This window comes from Pan paniscus, chromosome 3 (assembly GCF_029289425.2).
Source record: "Pan paniscus chromosome 3, NHGRI_mPanPan1-v2.0_pri, whole genome shotgun sequence".
Classification (NCBI taxonomy): domain Eukaryota; kingdom Metazoa; phylum Chordata; class Mammalia; order Primates; family Hominidae; genus Pan; species Pan paniscus.
Window position 1 is genome coordinate 140078222 of NC_073252.2, and position 23928 is coordinate 140102149.

At 33.9% G+C, this 23928-nt stretch overlaps 1 protein-coding gene across 10 annotated transcripts in view; it reads right to left on the reverse strand.

Annotated features, from left to right (window-relative positions):
• INPP4B (inositol polyphosphate-4-phosphatase type II B) overlaps positions 1 to 23928 on the reverse strand; it is an 813511-nt gene that overhangs the window by 162774 nt on the left and 626809 nt on the right. For 9 of the 10 annotated variants that reach the window (XM_055111865.2, XM_014344746.5, XM_055111862.2 and 6 more), the window contains 3 exons: positions 23190 to 23320; positions 22719 to 22823; positions 7369 to 7477 (listed from right to left, as the gene is read on the reverse strand). In XM_055111865.2, the coding sequence (XP_054967840.1) occupies positions 7369 to 7477; positions 22719 to 22823; positions 23190 to 23320 (345 nt within the window). Of the gene's footprint in view, positions 1 to 7368; positions 7478 to 11283; positions 11407 to 17038; positions 17066 to 22718; positions 22824 to 23189; positions 23321 to 23928 lie in introns of all 10 variants that reach the window. The other variant, XM_063603916.1, reaches the window with a different exon arrangement.

The following is a 23928-nucleotide window of genomic DNA, read 5'->3' on the forward strand; positions in this document are numbered from 1 at the left end:
AAATACAAAAAATTAGCAGGGCGTGGTGGCAGGTGCCTGTAGTCCCAGCTACTCGGGAGGCTGAGGCAGGAGAATGGTGTGAACCTGGGAGGCGGAGCTTGCAGTGAGCCGAGATTGCGCCACTGCACTACCTCCTGGGCGATAGAGCAAGACACCATCTCAAAACATAAAAAAAAAAAAAAAAAAAAAAAGAAGTCCTCTTAACTAAGTCTAGTTATACTAAATGTAGGAATTTATCTAGAAGAAACACCCAGAAATTTGCAAAGATATATGAATAAGGATATACCTTGCAAGCGCAGGTGGTTCTAATCAAAAACTTAGAAACAATCTAAATGACCATCAATAGTGTATTGGTTAGATAATTATGTTAAATCCAATCAATAAAATCCTACTTAGTTTTCAGAAAGAATAAGATTTACATGCACTAAATTGAGAAACTGCCTAAACATTTTTTTGTGGAAATATATCCTTTCTATATATTTACATAAATAATAGCTAATATCGATTAAGACCTCATCATGTGCCAGGCACAGTTATAAATGCTTAGCATATATAAACTCATCAAATTTTGAGAACCACCCTCTGGGGTAAGCACTATTATTTCCACTTTACAGATGAGAAAACTAAGGTACAGAAAGGTGTGGTAATCTGACTAATGTCACAAAGACAGTATGTGACAATCAGAATTCAAATCTACACTGGGAGCGGAGTCTATGAATTGTCTGAGATGAAAGTTTCTGCCTGTTCCAGAATGGAGGACAGAAAAATTAAACAGAGTTACAGAAAAGTCAAGAACATTACATTCTCAACATTTGTGTTTGTGGGCTAAGATAATCACTGCTAAAACTTAAATAATTTGACATTCCAAGACGAAATCTTGCGCAAAATAGATTAAACTGCTCAGATTGGTTTATTTTAAGGAAGAGGACTAGAACAGGTAGGATTTCAACTATACAAGCCTCTTTATTCTTTGAATTTGTGGGCCATAAACAAATTTTGGTTTTGTATATAGCTACAATGAAAATAAAGAAGGAGGAAAAACTGCATTACAAATTCACTTATTACAAATTCACTCAGGATCATGTGAAATTGAGCAAAAATCCTTCCATTTACTTAGTACCACATTTAGTTCAAAGCTTTGCAGGCCTCATTATTTACTTCATACAGTATGTTCAAGCCTCAGCATGACTACTTAATTAAAAGCACTTTATTCTCTCTCTATGAAGATTTGGTGTTATATACAAGGAGTTGTATATAGGGAAGTCCACATGGAGAAGAGAAACCTGGTGGGCAGTTTTGGCAGACCTAGCCCGTATTTGCCAAAATATGAACAAAGTTAAGAGCTGAGAGTAGCCAACAAGGAACTAACTCACAGGAGGAAAAAAAAAATGTACTCCCAAGGAATCAAATTATAATCAAAAGAAAAACTTTAATTACCATCTCCTTCAAAATGATATATTGTCAGCTACTGAACACAGTTCAAAAGAAAAAAAGGAACTGACAGGGGCTTTTATTTAAATTATTCTTATTTCTAGAGTGCCCATGTAATTTTACCATAATTTTTAAAAGAAAATTTTGTGACAGAAAATGTTCTTTCTGAAAAGAAAAAATAAAGTATATTTTAATTGAAATATACTTTATTGAAATATTGAAAATGAATGGGAGATAAATTTTAGCTATAGCCTACGAGACTGACATTTTTAAATTTGAAGTATTGGGCATGACTTCCAAAGAAACACAAAGATGAACGTTGTTTTATAAATGAAGAGTATTATATTCATATTATGTGTCTGTGTGTGTGTCTGTGTGTGTATATCTATCTATATATAAATATATATACATTTGCATACCATATATATATACACACACATACACACACACACAGACACACATTTTTTTTTGAGACAGGGCCTCCCTCTGTCACCTAGAGGCTGGTGTGCACTGGGGTGATCTTGGCTCACTGCAACCTCCACCTTGCAGGCTCAAGTGATCCTTCCACTTTAGTCTCCCAAGTTTCTGGAACTAAAGGCACATACTACCAAGCCTGACTAATTTTTGCACTTTTTTTATAGAGACAGGGTTTTGCGATGTTGCTCAGGCTGGTCTCAAACTCCTGAGCTCAAGCCAACCACTGGCCTCGGCCTCCCAAAGTCCTGGGATTACAGGCATGAGCCATCGTGCCTGGCCTAAATTATGTATGTAACTTTAAAATTAGTCATTTTAAACAGTTTTGCCGTTTCAAATTTTTAACAGAAAAAAATATAAGGATGTAGATTATATGTGGAAAAAAAGACTGGAAGAGAGCACCCAGTATGCTACCAGTAATTGCTGTTAAGGAGGAATATTACAAGTATGATTTTAATCTCTGTCTTTTGATTTTTCCATTTTCTAATAAGCATATTTCTTTACAAAACTGGAAAATTATCAGTTAAATTATTTATTAAAATATATATCAATAAAGGATCAAAGTATTTCTACTTAAAATATATATGGCTTGGTCGGGCACATTGGCTCACGCCTGTAATCCCAGCACTTTGGGAGGCTGAGGCGGGTGGATTACGAGGTCAGCAGATCGAGACCATCCTGGCTAACACGGTGAAACCCTGTCTCTACTAAAAATACAAAAAATTAGCCGGGCATGGTGGCGGGCACCTGTAGTCCCAGCTACTCAGGAGGCTGAGGCAAGAGAATGGTGTGGACCCGGAAGGCAGAGCTTGCAGTGAGCGAAGATCGCACCACTGCACTCCAGCCTAGGCGACAGAGTGAGACTCCGTCTCAAAAACAAAAGAAAAAAAAAAGAAAAAAATATATATAGCTTGACTTATGAGTTCATACAAAATAGTAAGCATAGTTAAGATCTTAGACTCTAAATTGCACTGTCAATGACTGACAAGTCAAAGGTCTAAGTGGAGTCTAGGGATCATGCTAGAAATAGAAAAAAAAAAATCCAAGTAGGGAAAAAAAGAATTACCATCCCCAATCAAATAATATGATCACATTGCTTTCATTGAATGCTTTCAAATCACTCTCTCTCTTTCATAAAAAGAAATAAAAATTTTTATTCTTAAGAATGGAAGTGAAGGTGATTAAAACAAATATTTTTGTAACTAGTGATTAGTCTGCTCATTTGTTACTGGAGAAGGCATAGAAATGTGAATTTATGTTTTGCATCTCCCAAATTAATTAGTGGTTAATAATTCTATCAGAAAAACACATTTCAAAGGTAACAGTATAAGGTTTTGCCTCTAGTTCTCCCATTCCTGGTTTATCGGATGTCTACTATGTTATAGGTTATGGACAGCTTATTTGCCTGATATGATTTTCCCATTTTTATGCAAAAAGTCTCCTATTTATAATAGAGAATAAGAAAATATCTACCCTTATTCCTCCTTACAGTAGTAAGAAAACTTCTCAGTCCCAGAGTTTTTGCCCTGTGACTGTGTAACCACTGATCTTATAGGTGACAAGGCTGCTTTAGCTCTGTGTTGTTGTTTGCTGTGGTCTGTGATTCTAGTGGGCAGCCAAGGTTGGTAACCCCTGCTCTCTATATTATTAATCTTATTGCATTATGATTATTTGTGAAACTTTTTCTCCCATTCTAGTTTTTAGCACTTTTAAGTCAGCAACTATATCTGATTTCTATGTGAATTCCAATGCCTGTTGTATTTGATCTATAGCATACTTATATATACAAGGTGATCCATCTCTTATTCAAGGAAGGCACGTTGTATTACAGAAATGGTGTACAAGAAAAAACCTAATACATTACTGTGGCCTAGTAAGGCTACAAGAGAAGCAAAAGTAAAATATTAGGGAGGAGAGCCAAATCAACTTGAAAAATCAGGAAAGCCTAATTATAAGGGTGAAATCTTCACATGGACCATGTGTAGAATTTTGAATAGGATTATGTAAATGGCTTTCACAGAAAGAAATGAAAAATAGTAGAAAATGAGGAGAACAGAATAAAAGGAAACAGAACGAGGAAAAAGGAAAAGGTATAAATACATGAAGCCCACTTGGGAAATAGTTTATATAGCGTTTTAGAAACAACAATAGAAGAAGTGGGTGATGAGGGTAGACACTGGTGGGCAAAATCATGGATGCTTTGAATGCCCAGTGGATAAGTATGGACTCCTCAAAGTTCCTAAGCACAAGAGTAAGGTACTCAGAAACTGTGCTTTAAAAGTTCAGTCTCCTTAATTATCTTGTAATTTTAATAAATATGGTTGTATGACCTGAATTGCTTTATATAAATACTATAAGCAATGTTCTTATGCTAAACCATTTTCATTATGTGGCCAATGTATTAATCACAAAAGAGATCACCAAGGGACATAAATTATATCTTTTCTCAGATGACAGTATTTTATTGGCTTAGCTGAGAAAAAAATAAACGAAGGTGAAATAGTACAATGGCTGTGGTAGTTCCCAAAAAACCTGGTCTAAAAGACTTGGCTATCTGGGTTTTTTATTTGTTTGTTTGTTTGTTTGTTTTTGTTTTTTTTGGTGGGGGGCAATATCAAATGAAAGATGAGGCAAAGAAAAATTTCCTCACTTGTGATTTCATGTCCTGCAAAATGTCATTGTTTACTTTAACCTAAAGCCCAAATTACTCATTTCATATAGTCATTTTTACTTCTATACATTGCTGTTGACTGACGTGCAATATTTGTTGCTGAAAAAGCCTGCAGAAAAAGTATTGGCATGGTGCGATAACTCTGTAATCATTAAGTCTTTGCTCAAGTCAGCTCTTAATTTAACGGGTGGGCTGATAGCCATGCTCACCAGTATATTGCCTCAGCAAGCTGTATTTGTCCCAAACCACTGCCCTATGGAGAATTCTTTTAAGATCCACAAAGTTCTTTTTTATTTCTTTTAAAATCTTTATTGTATTTTATCCATAAAGCAATGAAACACAAATGAAAAATTTAAAGCAATCAGTGTTTGCAAGCATTGAACACGTTTTTACTTTTATCTTAAAATTAACCCAAGATCTGTAAGAGTGTGTGTGTGTGTGTGTGTGTGCGCGTGTGTGTTGATATGTAACATCCCAGTGAAAAGTGAAGAAAAATGAAGGAAAATATTTATGCAAATATTTAAACCTTAAGAAATATTATTTAGAGTCTAACCACAGAACTCAACAGTTGTCTTTAACAGAAATATGTTTCATAAAATTAGAGAGTTAGGTTCCATATTTCACATACTGATGCTTTCTATGCTCAACAGGATTCTGACTACCCTGTGGGCAGTTTTGAGTCTTCTAATTGGGTTATACACTTTAAAATTTAATTGAGGAAAAAAAATAGATTAAGTCAACTCTCAAGGCTGAGACACAGTTCCAGACAAGATGAAGTAAATGCAATCTATTTTACTTCCCCTGTTAATCACAATGAAACACTCTAGACAAAACATATATGTCACCTATCAAAAGACTCTAAAAGGTAGACTAAAGGAGGTATATTGGTTAGGGGCCTCAGGACTTAAGCAATGATATCACAGTGAGTTCCACGGGATTTTTTCTTGCCTCCTATAATGTCCCAAACTGGGTGCCACAGAATTTCTCAATGCAGCAAAGCACCAACAAAAAACAGCACCCAGGAAAAGCCAAAGAACCTGGAACAGGGTGGCCTAGCCATACCAACCTGTTCTGGGGGTGAATACCACAAAAATGTCATGCTCCTCCCCCACTAGAAGAATGATACAGTAGGGAATCAGTGAGAAACACCCTTCATCCCCACTCAGATTCCATGGGCAAAACCCTGTCTTCCACTCATACCCGCACCTCAGTAGGGATGGCATCCCTTCCCCCATGGGGCCTATGGTTTGAATTAACTTCCAACTCCCATAAAGTAAATAGGAGATGCCTCTCCCCTGCAGAGCCCATGGTTGAAACTTTGGCTTCCACTCCCCATTGCAATCATATTTATGAGAAGGGTGTGAATATTAATGGGTAACCTGAGGGAGTTTCTTTGTGGTGATGAAACAGTTCTATATGATGTTTATAATAGTGATGGTTATTCTAATCTACCCATGCAATATAATTTTATAAAACTATAAACCTTTCCCCACCAAAAAGCAAACAAAAATGAACAAAAAACTAGAAAAATCAGAATAAGAACTACAACTGAGTTAATATTGTACCAAAGTCAACTCCTTAAAAGGAAAAAAGAAAAATATATATGTATTGGTAGTTTATATATTTGTATAATAGTAAGTCAATTATTCAATTCTAACCTCCTTTAAATGCTTTCTTCCTAAACATCTGGGCACCAAAAAACAAATTTTATATTTGATAAATGTGATAAAACGTTAAAAATTTTTCTGGTTTTGGCACTCAAACAGATTTTCTAATACTATTACTAAATCAACTGTGACTAAAGAATGACTATTTTTCCCTAACTTTCAAAATTTGGATTCTTCAACAGACACCAGGACCTACTTAAGGGTGGAGGGTGGAGGAGGGTGAGGATTGAAAAACTACCTATTAGATACTATGCTTATTACCTCGGTGGCAAAATAACCTGAACACCAAATCCCTGTAACATGCAATTCACCATGGTTAAAAAAAAAAAGAAAGAAAAAAACCTGCACACATACCCTTGGAATCTAAAAGTAAAAAAAAAAAAAAAAAAAAAAAATGGGATTCTTAAGAAGAATAACTATTTGAAAAGGAAAGTAGTTATTCTTCATACCTGGATAATGCACTTTATGTTTTACATGAGCGTGGTCATAGCCAGAGAATATTATAGGATAACCTCAACTGATGAGACATGGGGGAGAATAATAAACCACTGCTGCAAAAGCTTTATAAGGCAATATTTAAAAGCATGTAAAAACAAAAACTGGGGAAAGAGTATATCAAAATTATAAATAATAGTGGTAATACTCATGCCTTTCCCTAAGAAACAGAACATAGAATTCTGTATTGTTGTGTCTTTTTCAAGTGGCACAAGTAAATGTGCCTCAGGCCAGCATGGAAATTACTAGTAGGGTAAAAATCATAAATTAGGAGCCATATTCTCCATTCAGTATCTTTGGCTCCACAGTGAAGTCAGACTGTATTTCTAGCTAAATCTCTGAACACTCCTTTGAGCAAGCAATAGTTGACACTGGAATATCACCCCTTAGTTATATGACTTCCAGAAGATTTTCTGCCATCACAATGCCACTCACTAAGCAAGACACTTAGGCAATTTGTTTAATCTAATTTCTTCTCTGGTAGTTTTGAGATATTTAACAACTCTGTTACTAAATAGGTTAAGATGTCAAGAACTATACATTGTGATGGACCAATCACCTTGTATATAGACTTCCCCAAAGGGGAGATGATATTAATGGAATCTGTGCTTTCCTCCTGTCTTTACTTACTTTCTTCTTTCTGTTTCAAATCTATGGAGTAGCTTCCGAAGACCACCATTCTTAAATCCCTGAAAATGGGCAGCTGGGGCTCCCACAGTGATGACATCGTAGAGAGCATCTGGAATAGAAACAGACAAGGAGATGAACACTTTGCAAACATTTATCTCCATCATGCTGTTTGCATTGAAGCATACCTACTGTAGGAAATATGAGAAATTATTCTGTTTAATTTTGCAGGAATAACTATGAACTCACATCTCAAGGGGGAAAGAGGAGCCAATAATCAATCTTTCTAAAAGCCACCTGTGCACCTAAACAAGCTATAATATTTTCCTGATTTATGGCTACATCTTAATTACATGCTACAGTGTAGAACAGTGTGTTCTCTCATTATTCTATATACTTACTGAGATAACATGTTAATTGCTCTTTTGTGTATTTTACTTTATTGAGTTTTGCATCATTTAATTTGCAATCATGTTGAAATTCAACAATAATGAACAATCTTTCAACCAAATTTTACATAGAAAAAAAAACCAAAATATTAAGCATTTTGACTCAAGGGCAGATTAGTACTAGTGCATTTTTAAAAATCTATACAGAGTACTTTCCTGATTGTGTATACTAAATTTTACACAACTTCAAATAGATGCTTTTGCAATTTCCTTAGGTGACATAGAAAGAATACACAAAATGTTTCTTGTTCTGTTTTCTAGTAAGACACTTTGTTTTTATAACAAAAAAATCCATACACTTAAATTGAAACTTAATCCTTTGATCTTGAAAGCCATGAAGTTTGATATATATTAAGTTTATGGCTTCAAAACATGCCATCATTTTTACATTCTAACGCAAAGTATCCCCATAAGAAGGAAGACAGTGAATGCTCTCTTGTTAAACTACATTTTATTTGAGAAACCTAATTTCATAGTAGATCCTTTTCAAATTGATTTTGCTATTGACACTTTGGTTGTTCTTCAGATCTCATTTACGAGGAAAACATAAATTATTTTATTAGCTTCAGGTAAATACCATAACTTCTTCAGAGTAGTTCAATCCAGATGCATCTAAAATTTTCTTTCAATAAAAAAAGTCTTCAAGTGAAAGATGTCAGCAGCATTCAGAAAATGCAAGATCACAAGAAAGAATACAACACAAACCAACCCGTCAATAAGGCATACAATGAAAATCACTTAATAGTTCACTGTGTCCTCTTTAAAAAGTCACTAATAAACTAGAAGTCAGCTCTTATTAAGATAGCAGAATATTAGATCTGTAAGAAATTTAAATATTTTCTAGTCCAGGGGATTTTAACCTAGGGCTAAGACACTGGTTTCAGGGTGTCCAAGAATGTTTGTTAATTACATAATTACATCTGTTCTATGTCATGGAAAGGCATCACAGCTTTCTCAAAGGCTCATAAGATCACCCCAAAGTTACCAACATTATGTTCTAGTCTACCTTCATTTATCTGATAAGAATCCTGAGGATCATTACAAGCTAACTGCTTTGTCCATTTATCTGATAAGAAGGCTGAGGATCATTAGAAGTTAACTGCTTTGTCTAAAACCCCAAGGATTTTACACTCAGGGACTTCTGGCTTCTAACTCAGTGACAGAGAGTCAGTGTTCCCTGGTGGTTTAAGTTACTGATGGGAACCTGAGTCGCTGGCTTTGGATTCCTGATCTGCCACTTATTTAACTTCTCTATGTCTCGGTTTCCTTACCTATAAAATGTAGTTGAAAGTAGCTAAAAGTGGTAAGCATTTAGCAAATGTTATCTACGATTATTATTTTCTGTATAAGAAACTATCCCACCAATAAAGGTGTCTATTTCCCCATAAAAATAAACTTTTGAGTCTGGAAAGAAAAATGATGCTGGGGCTCAGTCTTCTGAATGGAATGAGTTCCCATGTTAATTTAAATGCAAAAAGACAAATTATCATGACAATGCAACAAAATATGCGGCATTTCTGCCAAAAACTGGGTGACCAGCAATACCAACAATATACAGAATGACTAAAAATATTATTCAGCCTTTAAAAAGATGGAAACTCTGCCATCTGCAACAAAACGAATGAGCCTGGAGAACAATATGCTAAGTGAAATAAGCCAGTTCCAGGACAAACACTCCACTTGCATGAGGTTTTCAAAATAGTCAACCTCATAAAAGCAGAGAATATAATGGTGGCTGTCAAGAAATGGAGAGGGGGAATGCAAAGTTGTTATTCAATAGGCATAAAGTTTTAGTTACGCAAAATAAGTTCCCGAGACATGCTGTATAACATAGTGCCTATAGTTAATAACACTGTATTATTCACTTAAAAATGTATTAAGAGGGTATATCTCATGTTAAGTGTTCTTAAAACAGCATCAACAACCAAAAAAAGGCCACAAAAAAACCTTTTAGACTTGATGGATTTGTCTGTTACCTTAATTGTGGTGATAGTTTCATGGGGGTATGCCTACATCCAAATTCATCAAGTTGTAAAAATATATGCAAGTTTTTCTAGGTCAATTTTACTTCAGTAAAGCTGTTTTTTAAAAAATGTAGACATATATTCCACTAAGCCTAAACTAAATGTATTCTCACTTCAACTTCCCCCAAAACATTGCCTGTAGCCTCTCTAGAACTACCCAATAAGAAGGGAAGGAAAAGGGAGGGGAAATCTGAATAGAGACAGAACTCTGAATTAATGAAAGTTTAAATAACTAACTTTTGCCAAATTTACAAAAACATTTGACCACAAGCATATTTATAATTCCTTGTAGTGTCTTATAGGAGGACTATGCAAGTGGCAGGCCCTGACACTTCAGCTGTTTCAGCTTTACGGTGAATCTGTGTCTTCAATTCATCCATAATTTTAGCATCCTCCAAAGCTACTCTCTGGGAACAGAAACAGTCTCTATTCATCCACCTCACTGCTCATGAGAATTCTAGACATCTATGAAGAAACCGAGACATTTTGAAATAGAAGGTAAAGGAGAAGAAGCATGTTGTTTGAATAGTCTCCTCCTCTCATAAAAAAGAACTGATTGTTTATTGTTAAATCTAAATGAAGGAGTTTGTGTTTCTATAGAACCATCTATATTATAACTCCTAAAGTTATGAACAAGCTGTTCTGTAAGTTCTGACGTTTTCTTTTCATTCTATTTTCTATTTACGAACTCATCCCTTTTAGTGTTTTCACACCGTATTTTTACCAAGGACTATGAAATCTCTTGACTAGTTCTGACCTCTTCCAAACAAAATAATCCAATTCCTAACTGCTTGATGGGCACATCTGAGTGTCAAAGCCTATTAAGCTTAACATATTCTAACGCTTGACCCTAACTGGCTCTTCCTTCCTGATTCCCTGTGACAATTACAGCCAACACATTCCTTTAAGCCTCCAAGAGTAGAGTCCTCAAGATCATGTTCGACTCCTCTCCTTCCCTCATCATTATATCTCACCAGTTCTAACAATTCTGTTACAAAAATTTAATTCTTTCTGTTCATGACACTTATCTTTATCTTAGTGCTCACCTTCCCCATTTCCTGTCAGAATGACTACTGCCTCTCAATGTTAGCCTCTCTGCATCCACAATGCAGTAGTTCACTTTTATATGAGTGGCCGGTCGGTTACTCTATCTGAAACACAGCCTTCAGTACTTAATTCCTCCTTATAAATGTTCATAGAAGAACATTAAAACATCTCAAGGCCATATTTAGATCATTTATGACCTGGGTCCAATTCTTCCTTGGTCACATCATCCAGTGTATTATAAGCACCATGAAAGTGAAAATTATTGTAATCCCAGCACTTTGGGAGGCTGAGGAGGGCAGATCACTTGAGGCCAGGAGTTTGAGACCAGGCTGGTCAACATGATGAAACCCCATCTCTACTAAAAATACAGAAAATTAGCCGGGGGTGGTGGCAGGCACCTGTAATCTCAGCTACTGGGGAGGCTGAGGCAGGAGAATCGCATGAACCTAGGAGGCAGAGGTTGCAGTGAGCCGAGATCGCGCCATTGCACTCCAGCCTGGGCAATAAGAGTGAAACTCCGTCTCAAAAAAAAAAAAAAAAAAAAAAAAAAAAGAAAGTGAAAATTATTGTAGTCATTCATTTTCAAGAGTGTATCCTCAATGCTTGGCACACGGGAGGTACTCCTCATTTATAGCATGATTGCCTGTTGTCCAGTTACAACAGCGGTTCCACATGTCTTGAAGTCTTTACATCTTCATCTTTGTGTTCTCTGACTTGGATATTTTTCCATCCTAACCTCCCTCCCATTTCTTTGCCACTGAAATTCCACTGCTCTTTTGCAATCAAACTCAATTACCACCTTCTCTGTGAAATCTTTCTGAATATTCCAGTCAGAATAATAATTTTTATCTATACTTCCACATTGCTTTGTCTTTACCTTGAAGATTTAATTCCTTATGATAGTTTCTATATTCAAATAAAATAATGAATATGGTCATAAAATTATTACAATTGCTTTAAGACTCATATTCTTCACTGGATATATGTTAATTTGTGGATAAGAATTATATTTAATAAATAACAACAATGTTAATAATAATGATGGCAACAATATAGTAAGATCACAATAAAAGTTACTAAATGAATGAATAATTATGACAACAGCTGGCATTTACTCAGCGCATACCTGAATCGTTACTTTAGTAGGTACTCTATTTTCAGGATCTCATTTAATTTTCAAAATAATACTATAAGATAAATGTTATTTCCCCAACTTTATAGATAATAAAACAGATTTTCCATGAGATTAAATAATGTCTCTAGTCTTATGCTGGTAAGTTTTGGATCTGATATATTTTCCAAAGTCTGATTCACTAAACAAAAAAACTTACACTGTAAACAACCTTCAACATCTTAGTCACGCTTAGATTTTCCATTAGCTGCAGCAACAATGAGCATATACTGGATGCTCAATAAAGTTGATTTGTGTTCACATTGTAGATGTTTATTTCTAAAATAGAGATTTTTTGTGATCACATCAAAAAGAAGACTAAACATTCATTGTTAATTGTGGTCTCAGAGGGCAAACAAAAGCTTGCAATTTATAAAAATAAAAAAATGATTAAACTGACTGGACCTATAGTATCCTAATCTTTATTCATTCACTAAACAAACACCCACTGAACACACACTATTTTCAAGGGTTACCCTAATTTCCTGTGAATATTTAAAATTAAGGACAGAAAATTTCTGTATTAGAATTGATGTAATTCTTATTTATCAAACATACAGAGGTTTCAGTATGATTTACTACAGCAGCAACTAGGTACACACTTAAATTATAAGCAAAATTAATTTTGATCTTAATTATCTTTCTCATCCTGGTATCATTTCTATTTTTGTTATAGTTTTCATGTGTTCTTTTTTTTAAAAAAGAATACTTTTTTCTTAAGCTTTTCTTTTCCAGCTTTCTCCCATGCTTTTTCCCTATTTTTACTTAAAAAAAAAAATCCTTCCACAGTCTTCTGTCATATCGACAATTCCCTTTTCTTTCCACTCTGTTCATTTTCTTGTTCTCATTTTTGGCTTCCTTCCCTGTGTTCCCTACAGGATTCCTTTGCTTCAGAGGGTCAATGTCTTATTTATAATTCCTTGAATTACTTACAGTTTGTGAACTATGAATTTATGATTCATATTTGTAACTCAATATAATTCATGGAAAAATAGTCTACATATTCTGTTAAGATGTCAGAATATAGAAAGTAAATGACACAATTAATTAAATGACATTTCTTTAATCCTGTTCCAGTTCTCACACTCTCCTAAGGCTCTTCCCATTACCTAAACTGCCCTTCCCTCTTTCATTTTTCTGTTCTTTACCCTTGTAAATTTCGTACTTAGGCCTAGTTGCTAAGTTAGTTCCTACATAGAGATCTTTGTGTAATGTATCCAGCTAGAAATACTTACTTCTTCCTCTTTCCTATTATAGTCCTAAATTCATATCTTTATCAGAGTATTAGTTTTCGTATCACATAAAATAATTTTGATAGTTAATTTACTTTCTTCTCTAGGCTTCACACAATGTAAAATATGGCATTGTGAATTTAATGTCTTTTTCTCCAAACGGAAATCATTGTAATGTTGTAGGTGTTCAACAATGTCGATAAAAAAATAAATATATAAATATTTAGATGCTCAATTCGGTTTGTCTTGTTTGTCATTAGATCATACAGGGAATTAATATTCTTAACTGAGGAATAAAATATTTACATACACTGTCAATAAAAACATTAGAATCTGGCTACACATTCACACACACACAAAGATGCACATGTACACACACATCTCAGGAATATGTGTGTATGTAATATGTATATATATTCTGGATTATAGTTTATAAAAGATCAAAGAGCTTATAACTAAATTGCTATCAATATTTCCATGGAATTTGAATTAACTTTTAATATGCTGTCTAAACAGGAAGGAATATAGAATTCATTTAAGGAGATGTATTCAGGTTGGTTTTTCCACTCACACATTTTTTCTCTTCTAGGATCCTGCCTTCCATTCAACTGTCAGGTCTTCTCAAGCTCCTCCAATCTATAACAGTTCCTCAGTCTTTCATTGTCTCTCATAATCTTGACATTTTTGAAGAGTACTTATCGGTTACTTTGTAGAATGTTCCTCAGCTTGGGTTTCTCTTATGGTTTGTCATTAGACTTAGGTTCTGCAATATGGAGCAGAACACTACAGAGGTGATGTACCCTTCTCAGAGCATCATATCAGTGTATGTTTCGGTACTACTTTGAGGCTAACCTTGATGCATTGGAGTGCCTGCCACTACTGACAGTTAATTCTCCCCTGGAAAGTTAGTAAAAATCTGGGGGAACATACTTGGAGACTATGCAAATATCCTTTTTCTGCTTAAACTTTTACTCACTAATTTTTGCATTCATTGATGGATCTTGAATTGTTACTGATATATCTGAATAGTAATTTTTTGTTTCATTTCTCTCACATTATTAATTAGAATTCTTCTGAAAGGCATGGTTAACGCTTCTCCTCCATTCATTTACTTATTCAGTCATCTATTAATATTAATATAGACCCATGGGAATTTTTCATTTCGTTAATGACTCAGTAATATCTTTTTGCTGTTCAGGTTGTGCCAACTTTGTGTTTTGGGAGCGCCTTAAGGTTGGCTGTTGTGCCCTTTATGTATACCTATTCTATTAAAAAAAATTTTTTTAGCATGTCATTACTTTCTAGAGCCACAAGATGCTCCAGAATCATCTTGTATTTTCCCTGACCCAGCCCTGCAATCAACCAACTTTCCAATAAACCTTGATCCTTTTCATTAGAGAATAGTGTTTAGAAATCAAGCACTGAGGACTAGTTATGCTCACTGCTACTATGGTGTCACTGCTTTCCCTTTCATTAGCTAGGACTAGAAAATACATGTCCTATAGTAATTATGTATACATACTTCCATATTTATTTCCTTATCTGCCTCTATTCTTTATTTTTCATTCTTTTTATTATCATTTTTATAATTTTATTGATCACTTATTATCACTTAAACAACACAATAAAAGTAAGTTAAAAAATAAAGCAGGTTGGGGATAAGAAATTCTAAGACAGACATATTGATAAGCAAGAAAACAATCAAGATTTGAAAAACAATAGGCACACTTATGTGTTCTCAAATGTGAAAGTACTAGAGAGCAAAAATAGGGGAAAAGTCCCCAAACATTCTTCAGTTTTGAACTTCATACAATAAATTTCAAATTGACAAACTCTCACAGCTAGCAGAAGTGTAGCATCTTATCTAAATTCTAGAAAGGCATTTTCAACCTATCATATTCCATTAATATCAAGAGGTCTTCTCCACTAAGACACTAGATATGGTTTATGTCTAGATACTTACAAAGCAAACAAAGTCTCCCTGTCTTTGTATTTCCTCAATTGCATTCTGATTCTAACCACTCCTCAAAAAGCTTGAATCTTTGTGCGCATATTTTATAGAAGTTCAAAGAGTTTGGCTTTAAATAGCATTTTTACACTTCAGGTCTTCAAAAAACTGGTTTTAAGTTTTAAACTTTTAACTTTGATAGCCAAAGAGTGACTTTGAAGAAAACAATTGGAAAGTAGCTGCTGAATGTTATTATCAGAACTGACATGAATTTAAGCCAAAGGAAACAGCTTTGTTCTCCAGCTATGGGTATGTTAGGTTTGTCACATGGTCTGAAATAACATTGTGTACAGTTGTGTAATCTTTAACTTTAATTGAGATATTTTCCCTCACATTTAAAACTGGTCACTCAAATTGTTAAAATACCAATACTTTCTAGGAAAATTGCAAATTTATTATCTTAGGTAATCTTCTTAATATTTTGCAATTGTCATTTGATAATTATCAGCTACCAATATCTCAATGTGAAACAGCATGGTTTATCTCCTTTGGCCCTTTCAGCCTTGAATTTCACTTGTAACTACTACAAAATAGTAGATTGATCTATGTATACCATGTGATTTATTTCCTGGTCTCTTCAGTTGATGAAGAATGGTAGTATACACTTAAAGTACCATGTTCATTCTTAGCTGGGGCAGTTGTATTCCTTTAAATTTAGAATTAACTGCAATTGATTGTTTTCCTCCAAAGAGAAAAAATGTACAAGAAAAAAAATAACCTATAAGAAAACAAAATTAAAATTCTAAGGTAACAATACCTATAAGAAAACAAAATTAAAATTCTAAAGTAACAATTTGGTCGGTAAAATCCGTTTTATCATTTAAAAAATATTTTTATTGTACCCTGCTCTTTATGATTTTTTGAACAGCTTTTACCATGACTATATCCTATTCTTTATGTATCTTTGTGATTTGAATAGCCCTTAGCCGTGTAATAAAACTCTTCAGATTTTTGTTATCAAGAGACAATTAGAAAAATCTAAGTGGGAATTTTTTATAGAAAATTTAAGCAAAAAAAATACGTGTTTTTTTTTTCTTTTAAATGTGTCTTCCTTTTTGACATTTTATAGTGTCTCAAAAATTGTCTTTGGCTTTGTGAAAATTGCATAGTATCCAAAGTAATAGATAAAAAGTAATAGAGAAGTAGAATTTAAGTTGTTGAGTCTTGTCAAACTAAAGACACCAGATTGATTTGAGATTTAATAATAGGGCTGCCTTGTAGCCTTTTAAAAGCCATTTAATAATAGAAATGAGATAATAACTCTATTTTTCCCAGAAGATCTTTCTAAAATTCCTACAACTATAAAATAGTGCTAATGTCAAAAATAAAGACACGCTGACCTCATATCAAGGAACAATTTAAATATAATCCCTGATTTCAAAATGGCATGTAATATGCCTTTGACAGGAATTGCAAGCCTTTAGGGATTTTTAAGGGAAATCTGTGTCAAAATAGTCCAAGCAATTTGACATCGTTATTAAATATATCTAACATAATTATGCTTCACTGATGAGGTGATACTCTCAAATTCTTGAGATACAGAAATCAGAGAGCTCTAGAAGCTCCTCTCTTCTGCTCCTTCCTTCTAGGTAGAGATTATAAAATGAAAGGTCAAAGAGGTTAGCTGACTCCTCCATAGTTAACGCAGTACATTTTGGCTACTGTTGGACCTGATTTCAACTACAGCTTTATGATATAAACTCATTTTTAAAAACATATATTAGTTAAGCTTCTTTTCATACCAATTTGCAGAATCCCACTTGAGATATCTGAAAAACAACAAACAAAAACAATGAGAGTGGGCGGGGCCGTGCTTGACAGGTGTGTTTCACTCATGCAAACTAAGGGCAAGCCCATTCATTCCCTGTGGGCTCAAATCAGGAACTGAAAAGCCATGAGAGACTATCTCTGCCTTTCCTCTCTTTTTGTGGTCTCCTTTATTACTGTATGTCTGATTTTTTCTTCCCCATGGAAAAGATGAGCACTTTTCGGTTCCCTAGAACACAATTAGAGTTAAATTCACAAGGAGAGATTGTCTCTGAATCCCCAAAGAGAATCCATGAGTGAAACTCCATTGATTCAGCTTGGGTGAAGTGATCACCCCAGACCCTCTTTTTATTTTTTTGCACATGCTGTGTCAGGCACTGTGATCACTCAAGCAGCTATATCTAAAGGGACCAGGCTCACAAAGTAAAACCATAGCTATATAGCTAATATTTACAAAACACTCATGCTTAGAGTTAGCTATACATTAATAATGCAGTTATATAAAGAAGGCTTTTAGTACTATAGATTACAACAGATCCATAAACTATGTCTGCTGTGAAACAAAATAGTTGCTTTAGTTTGAATTCATTAAATTTTATAGCAAAATATAATACTTTTCTATTGTATATCTATAGCATATAAAATAAAACAGAATATTACATTACAAGAATTTATATTCCATAATATTCACAATTGATGTGCTGTGAAAATAAAATTTATTAAAGTATATTAGTATAAAAACTTTTGTTTTTAATTTTGGGGTTTATGTTTCATTCTTGTCACTGCTGGCTAAGATCTATTGTGGTGAGTATTCTACTTGTTGCATTTAGTTTAAGTAATGAATAAGGATGAAAAACTTAACTTAATGAGTTTCAGGGCACCCTAAGTTAACTGCAGGTTATTCCATTTGTCAGTATGAGACATGACAACATTAGTTTTGCTCAGTTACTTATTTCAAGAGCTACATATTAGCCTTGTATCTGGCGACTCTGCCAGCTATTGTTTGCAAAGCTTCCTCTCCAAATATAGCAGGCTTATTAATCAAATGTGAATAGACACAATTTACTAACAGTAAAAATGAAAAAAAAAATTAGACCACATCCAAATAACTTGCCAGTAAAATGCCAAGGCTTAGCCCATCTTACTTGCATTATTACCTTGCAATAATAATTCAGCTAAACATTCAAATCAGTAGCCACAAAACTTAAATAAATTTAACTGCAATCCAAAATCTGTTAAATACATGTTATAAAAGAAAGTAGAAAAATTTGATTCACTACCGCCTATGACAACTTTTAACATTTTCATTTTGCAAATAATAAAATGACACTCAGAGAGGTCAAATAACATGATTAAAGTCAAAGTAGTAAGTGGTAAGGACCCAAAATTTCAATGGAGTTTTCAACCTGTATTATAACATGTAGTTGGTGACCTAGTCTATATAGCAGCTACTTAATCTGAACTCCAGTTTCAAATAATAACTTTAAATATTACATATTTTTAAAACATAAGCTTGATAATTTAGCATGCTGTTATACATGTAACACAATTCAGTACTTTTCCCATTAATGTGGCTCTTAGGATATCTAGCCTTTTCCCATATTTTCTTCTTAGCTCTTCAAAGACCAGAACCAGTCTTTCTGCTAACTGCTTTGTCAAAAATCTTCTAGTTTCTGGGTTGTACCCTAATCTGTAACATTAAATTTTTTTTTCTGTATTGCTTGATATTTGTCATTACAAGTAAGAATTTCCTTTCTAAATCCTGTTGTGGGTTTACTTGTACCTCGCAAGAAAGATACCTCAGAATGTGACTTTATTTGGAAATAAGTTCTTTACAGATATAATCCACTTGAAATAAAGCCATTAGGATGGATCTTAATCCTATATAACTGTTGTCCTTAAAGGGGATATTTGGATACAGAAACAGACATATATAGAGGGCAGGAGAACACCATGAGCAAGATAGAGGACAGGTGTGTTACATTAGCAGGCCAATGATTGCCAGCAAACCAGCAGATACCAGGAAGGGACGAGGAAGGATTACTCCATAGGTTTAAGGGGAAGCATGGCCCTGATGACATTTTGATTTCAGACTTCCAGCCCCCAGAATTGTGAAAAAAATAAGTTTGGCTATTTTAGCAACCCAGTTTGTGGTGCTTTGTTATAGTAGCCCTAGAAAACCAATACATATCACAAACCAAACAAGTTAGAAAATGCTTGCACGCATAAACACACACACACACACTCCCCTTTTGTTGCTTTTCTAAATTTCTTTCTTTTAGTTGGCAGATTGTTTCTTTCAAATCAGAGAATCAGAAACTAAACATATTGTCCTCATCCTATTTTACTCTATTTTTCAGATGGTACCTTGGAAAACAGCATACATAGTACATGGTTCTTTCATTTTCAAGAAAGAAATATGAAATAAAATGCCACTTTGATCATAGTTTCTCTTTGTTTGGTGGAAGTATTTTAAGGTTAATCAACAAACATTTGAATACATAATTAAATATGAATTCATATGTATGTGGCCCCAAACAAATCTATCTGGTTTGATGACACTGTCATCTACCCATGGCTGTAAAGCAAATTATCCTTTTCCCTCCTTGCCTTATTCCATCAGTCAGTAAGTATTTGCATGTGATGATTTCTTCAAAATGCATCTTTAAGTCATCTTTAATCTAAACCTGGCTATTTCCTTAGTTCAAGACTTTGTTGATTTTTAATAGGCTCTTACTTGATCAATTTTCTCCAATTTCATCAGCTCTGATAAAACAAATCCATTTTGTTCCAGTGACGGAAAATGCCACATGTATAATAAAGCTACCATTATTTTTATCATTCTATGTGTTTTACATACCCTAACTCAATCAGGAATGAGAATGAAATTGCTTAGAAAGATTAAATAGCAGACTCAGCTCATGTAAAAAGCGGTAGTGCTACAATTCAAGCCCAGGGCTGTTACACTCTAAAATAATATAAACATTTTACTGCATCATAAAAGGCGTTTCATTTTGCCTATTAGAATAACATTATGTTGATTGTCAGATAGTTCTTAAGTATTTTAGCTTCTTTAATACTTGTAACACTTTGTTTTTGGTTATTTTAAAAATCATTACCTACTGTTCTATTCAAGCTATTGACAGACAGTAATCAAGGAAGAACTACTGTCTTACTCCATTTTGTGCTGCTATAACATAATATTATGGATTGAGTAACTTATAAAAAAAATTATTCTCTAACAGTTCCGGAGGCTAGGAAGTCTAAGATCAAGGCGCTGGTATCTGATAACGGCCTTCTGCTGTGCTTTTACATGGTAGAAGGTGGAAAAGCAAGAGAGAACAAATTTTATGAATTTACAAGGCAAAAGAGCTAAAAAGGGTAAACTTGCTCCTGAAAGCTCTTTTTATCATGGCATTAATTCACTCATAAGTGTAGAGCTCTCTTGATCCAAATGCCTCCCCTTAGGTCTCACCTCCCAACATTGTTGCACTGGGGATTAAGTTTCTAACACATGAATTTTGGGAGACACATTCAGGTCACAGCAGCTTCTAAATGCCTTGGGCCCATCCATCTCTCTCTCTCTTTTTTTTTTTTTTTTTCAGTTCTTTCACTTGACATAATTTGTGGTGAATAAGACCTAAATTAAAATTTCATATACTTGATCACCAAATATAATAACATAATACATCAGAATAAGTATAATCACACTTAAACTTGCAAATCAGCTGGTGGTATAGATATATGATTGGTATGCAAACACTAGAAAACAATAAAGTTTAATTTTTCAGATTATGAAATTTCAGACAATTCTAAAGCAGAACTGAGATCTCACTTTCACATTTTAACCACATTATTGAGGTATGATTAACATATAAAAAGCTATATATATGTATACAACTTGATGACGTTGGACATAAATATATACTCTTTAAACCATTACCACGACTTATGCCATAAGCCTATCCATCATCTCCAAAAGTTTTGTCTTACTCTCTTTAATATTACTATTATTATTAACGTGTATGTGTATAAGAACACTTAACAAAAGATCTACCCCCTCAGCAATTTTTTAAGTACACAATATAGTACTGTGAACTATAGACACTACACTGTACAGTAGCTCTCTAGGACTTATTCATTTTGCATAACTGCGACTGTGTACCTTTAACTAATACCTCCTTTTTTCAACCTCCTGAAGCCCCTGGAAACCACCATTATACTCCCTGCTTCTATGAGTTTGACTATTTTAGATTCCTCATATAAGTAATATTATGTAGTATTTGTCCCTCTGTATCCTGGCTTATTTCACTTAGCATAATATCCTCCAGGTTCATCTATGTTGTCTCAAATGGCAGGATTTTCTTCTTTATAAGGCTGAATAATAATCCAATCTTTGTACATATCACAATTTATCTTTTCACCCATTGATGGACATTTCTCTGTCTTGGCTACTGTGAACAATGCTGCAATGAATGTGGGAGTGCAAACATCTCTTTGAGATCCTGATTTCAATTATTTTGGATAAACACCCGGATGTGTGAATGTTGGACCCTATGGTAGCTTTACTTTTAGTTTTTTTAGGAACCTCCATATTTGTTTTTACCATAGTGGCTATACCAGTTTACATTTTCACTAACGGTGTACAATTGCTCTTGTGTTTTAACCTTTCTAAACCTGTAACTACTATGTTGTAACAAGGGCTACAAAACAGAGTGTCAGAATGAGAATTTAGATGTCTCCGTAAGTATGTTTGTATGCATTTTCATGTACTTACCCTAAAGAATTTGATAACTTCAGGCCCCCTAAAAGATGGGTATTAGTAGGATGACCACAGCATTAGTCGTTTACACGGGGAGACTTTTAAGAAGGAAAGGAAGCGAGGGTATCATTAATGGGCACAGGCATATGGAGGACAGGGACATAATCTAGGACTTTTGCCAGCAAACCAGGGCATATAGTCATCCTAAATTTGCATAATTGCTATAGCAATAAGTTCATGAAAAAGCGAGATGAAAAGACATTGGAAAACACATTTTTGATAAATGGCAAGAGATTATGTAGAATGGTAATAAATATGACACCATATTGGTCACTCTGGACCACTTTCAGGTACATTCAGAAAAACCTATATATTTCTCTTTGACAAATATTTCTTACAACTGAGTACATTTAAATACTCTACCACCTTCTACCTTACTATACTCACTTTTTCCCATAAAAAAGGGAGTTTCTATTGATAGTTATCAGTAAGTCAAAAAAAAACCTGGCATATTAGTCCACTTTGGGGCTTTGGTTTCTCAAGACAGGAAAAATATGAACAAATTTTGTTTTTTATTTATTTTTTTCTAATTCAAATGAGCTTAAATGTTAACTATTAGCCACCGTTAATACTACTTAAGGGTGCTATTACTCAGTTTGCATTTTCATCTCTACCTCAATCCAGGTGAAACATTCATAAAGTATTTCTCAAAAATACAGCAACAAAAATATCATAGTCTCTTTAACAGAATTTAGGGTCATTATGAGGTTCAATTGTTTCATTTTCAACTTTATATAATTGTTAAACTTTTGAATTCTGCCAATAGTCAAGCTGTTTACAGAAGTACACACTGTAACATAATTTGCTATTTTTAAAAGAATAATTTATGATACCTTTCAAGTGAGGGCTGTGTACCTGCATTCTTTGCAGATGTAGATTTATTGGAACAAATTCTAATGTTTTCTCTCCTTTGCTGCTGCTTGATTTGAAAGAGGACCCTGATGGAAACCAGAAATTAAACATTATTAGTAAATAATGATAAATTAATATGTGTGTTAAAAGATAAATTTGACAGAAAAATGTTAAAAGAACTTCAGAAAGAAAAACATATCCTATATTTATGAGTTGCTTTTCTTTTAGAAATTCAATATTTTTAAAAATTGTCTCAATTATTCATATAATAATTCTGTAAGGTAAAATAGGGTAGTTTTTTCTTTGTTTTAAGATGTTAAAGTTAGAAATAAAAGAGTTTAAAAAAATCTCCAGTTCTCCTATCTACATAAAATGTATTTTTTATTTTTTTTTTCATTTCACATGCAGGAAATGCAATTCACTTTGAGTAAGTAGAGTAATTGCTTCCACACCTGTTTCCTTGCTAAGTTCTGTCAGAATGTCTTGGTACATATTCACCATTTGATCACAGTGAGTAAGGACATTTTTTCGCAGATTGTCCCAATGTGGGGAAAGCTCACCAAGTTCTTTTATCTCCTGGTTTCTGTTAAGAGTGGAAGAGAAGAGAAACTTTATTTTTATCTTAAATCCATAAACACATAACCCTTAGTCAGAGTTGTCAAGATAATAAGAAATTATTTCATCATAATTCCCAGGAAAGTTCTATGAGCTTATTAGCTTAAATATTTTTTAAAAATTATTTTAGCACAAAAAAATATGAATAGCTTAACCACACAAATAAAAACATTATGTCAAAGGGCAAAAAATTAGAAATGTTAAATTCCCTGATAAATTTTTCACAAAGATGGCAGACTTCCTATTCTTATATACATAGGGAAGACATTTAGTTAAAAAGCAAATTGTAAAACCTCTATGTAGAGATGGCTAAGTTTTTAAGTTTCAACTGTACAAAATCAAAGAATGTGGAAAGGGCTACCTGACCATGTTTGAAGCAAACATGAGATACTTAGGTAATTCAGTTTATATATAATATAGTTACAAATATTTTTTAAAAAAAACAAAAGCCTGGCCGGGCACGGTGGCTCACGCCTGTAATCCCAGCACTTTGGGAAGCCAAGGTGGGCGGATCACCTGAGGTCAGGAGTTCAAGACCAGCCTGGCCAACATGGTGAAACCCCATCTCTACTAAAA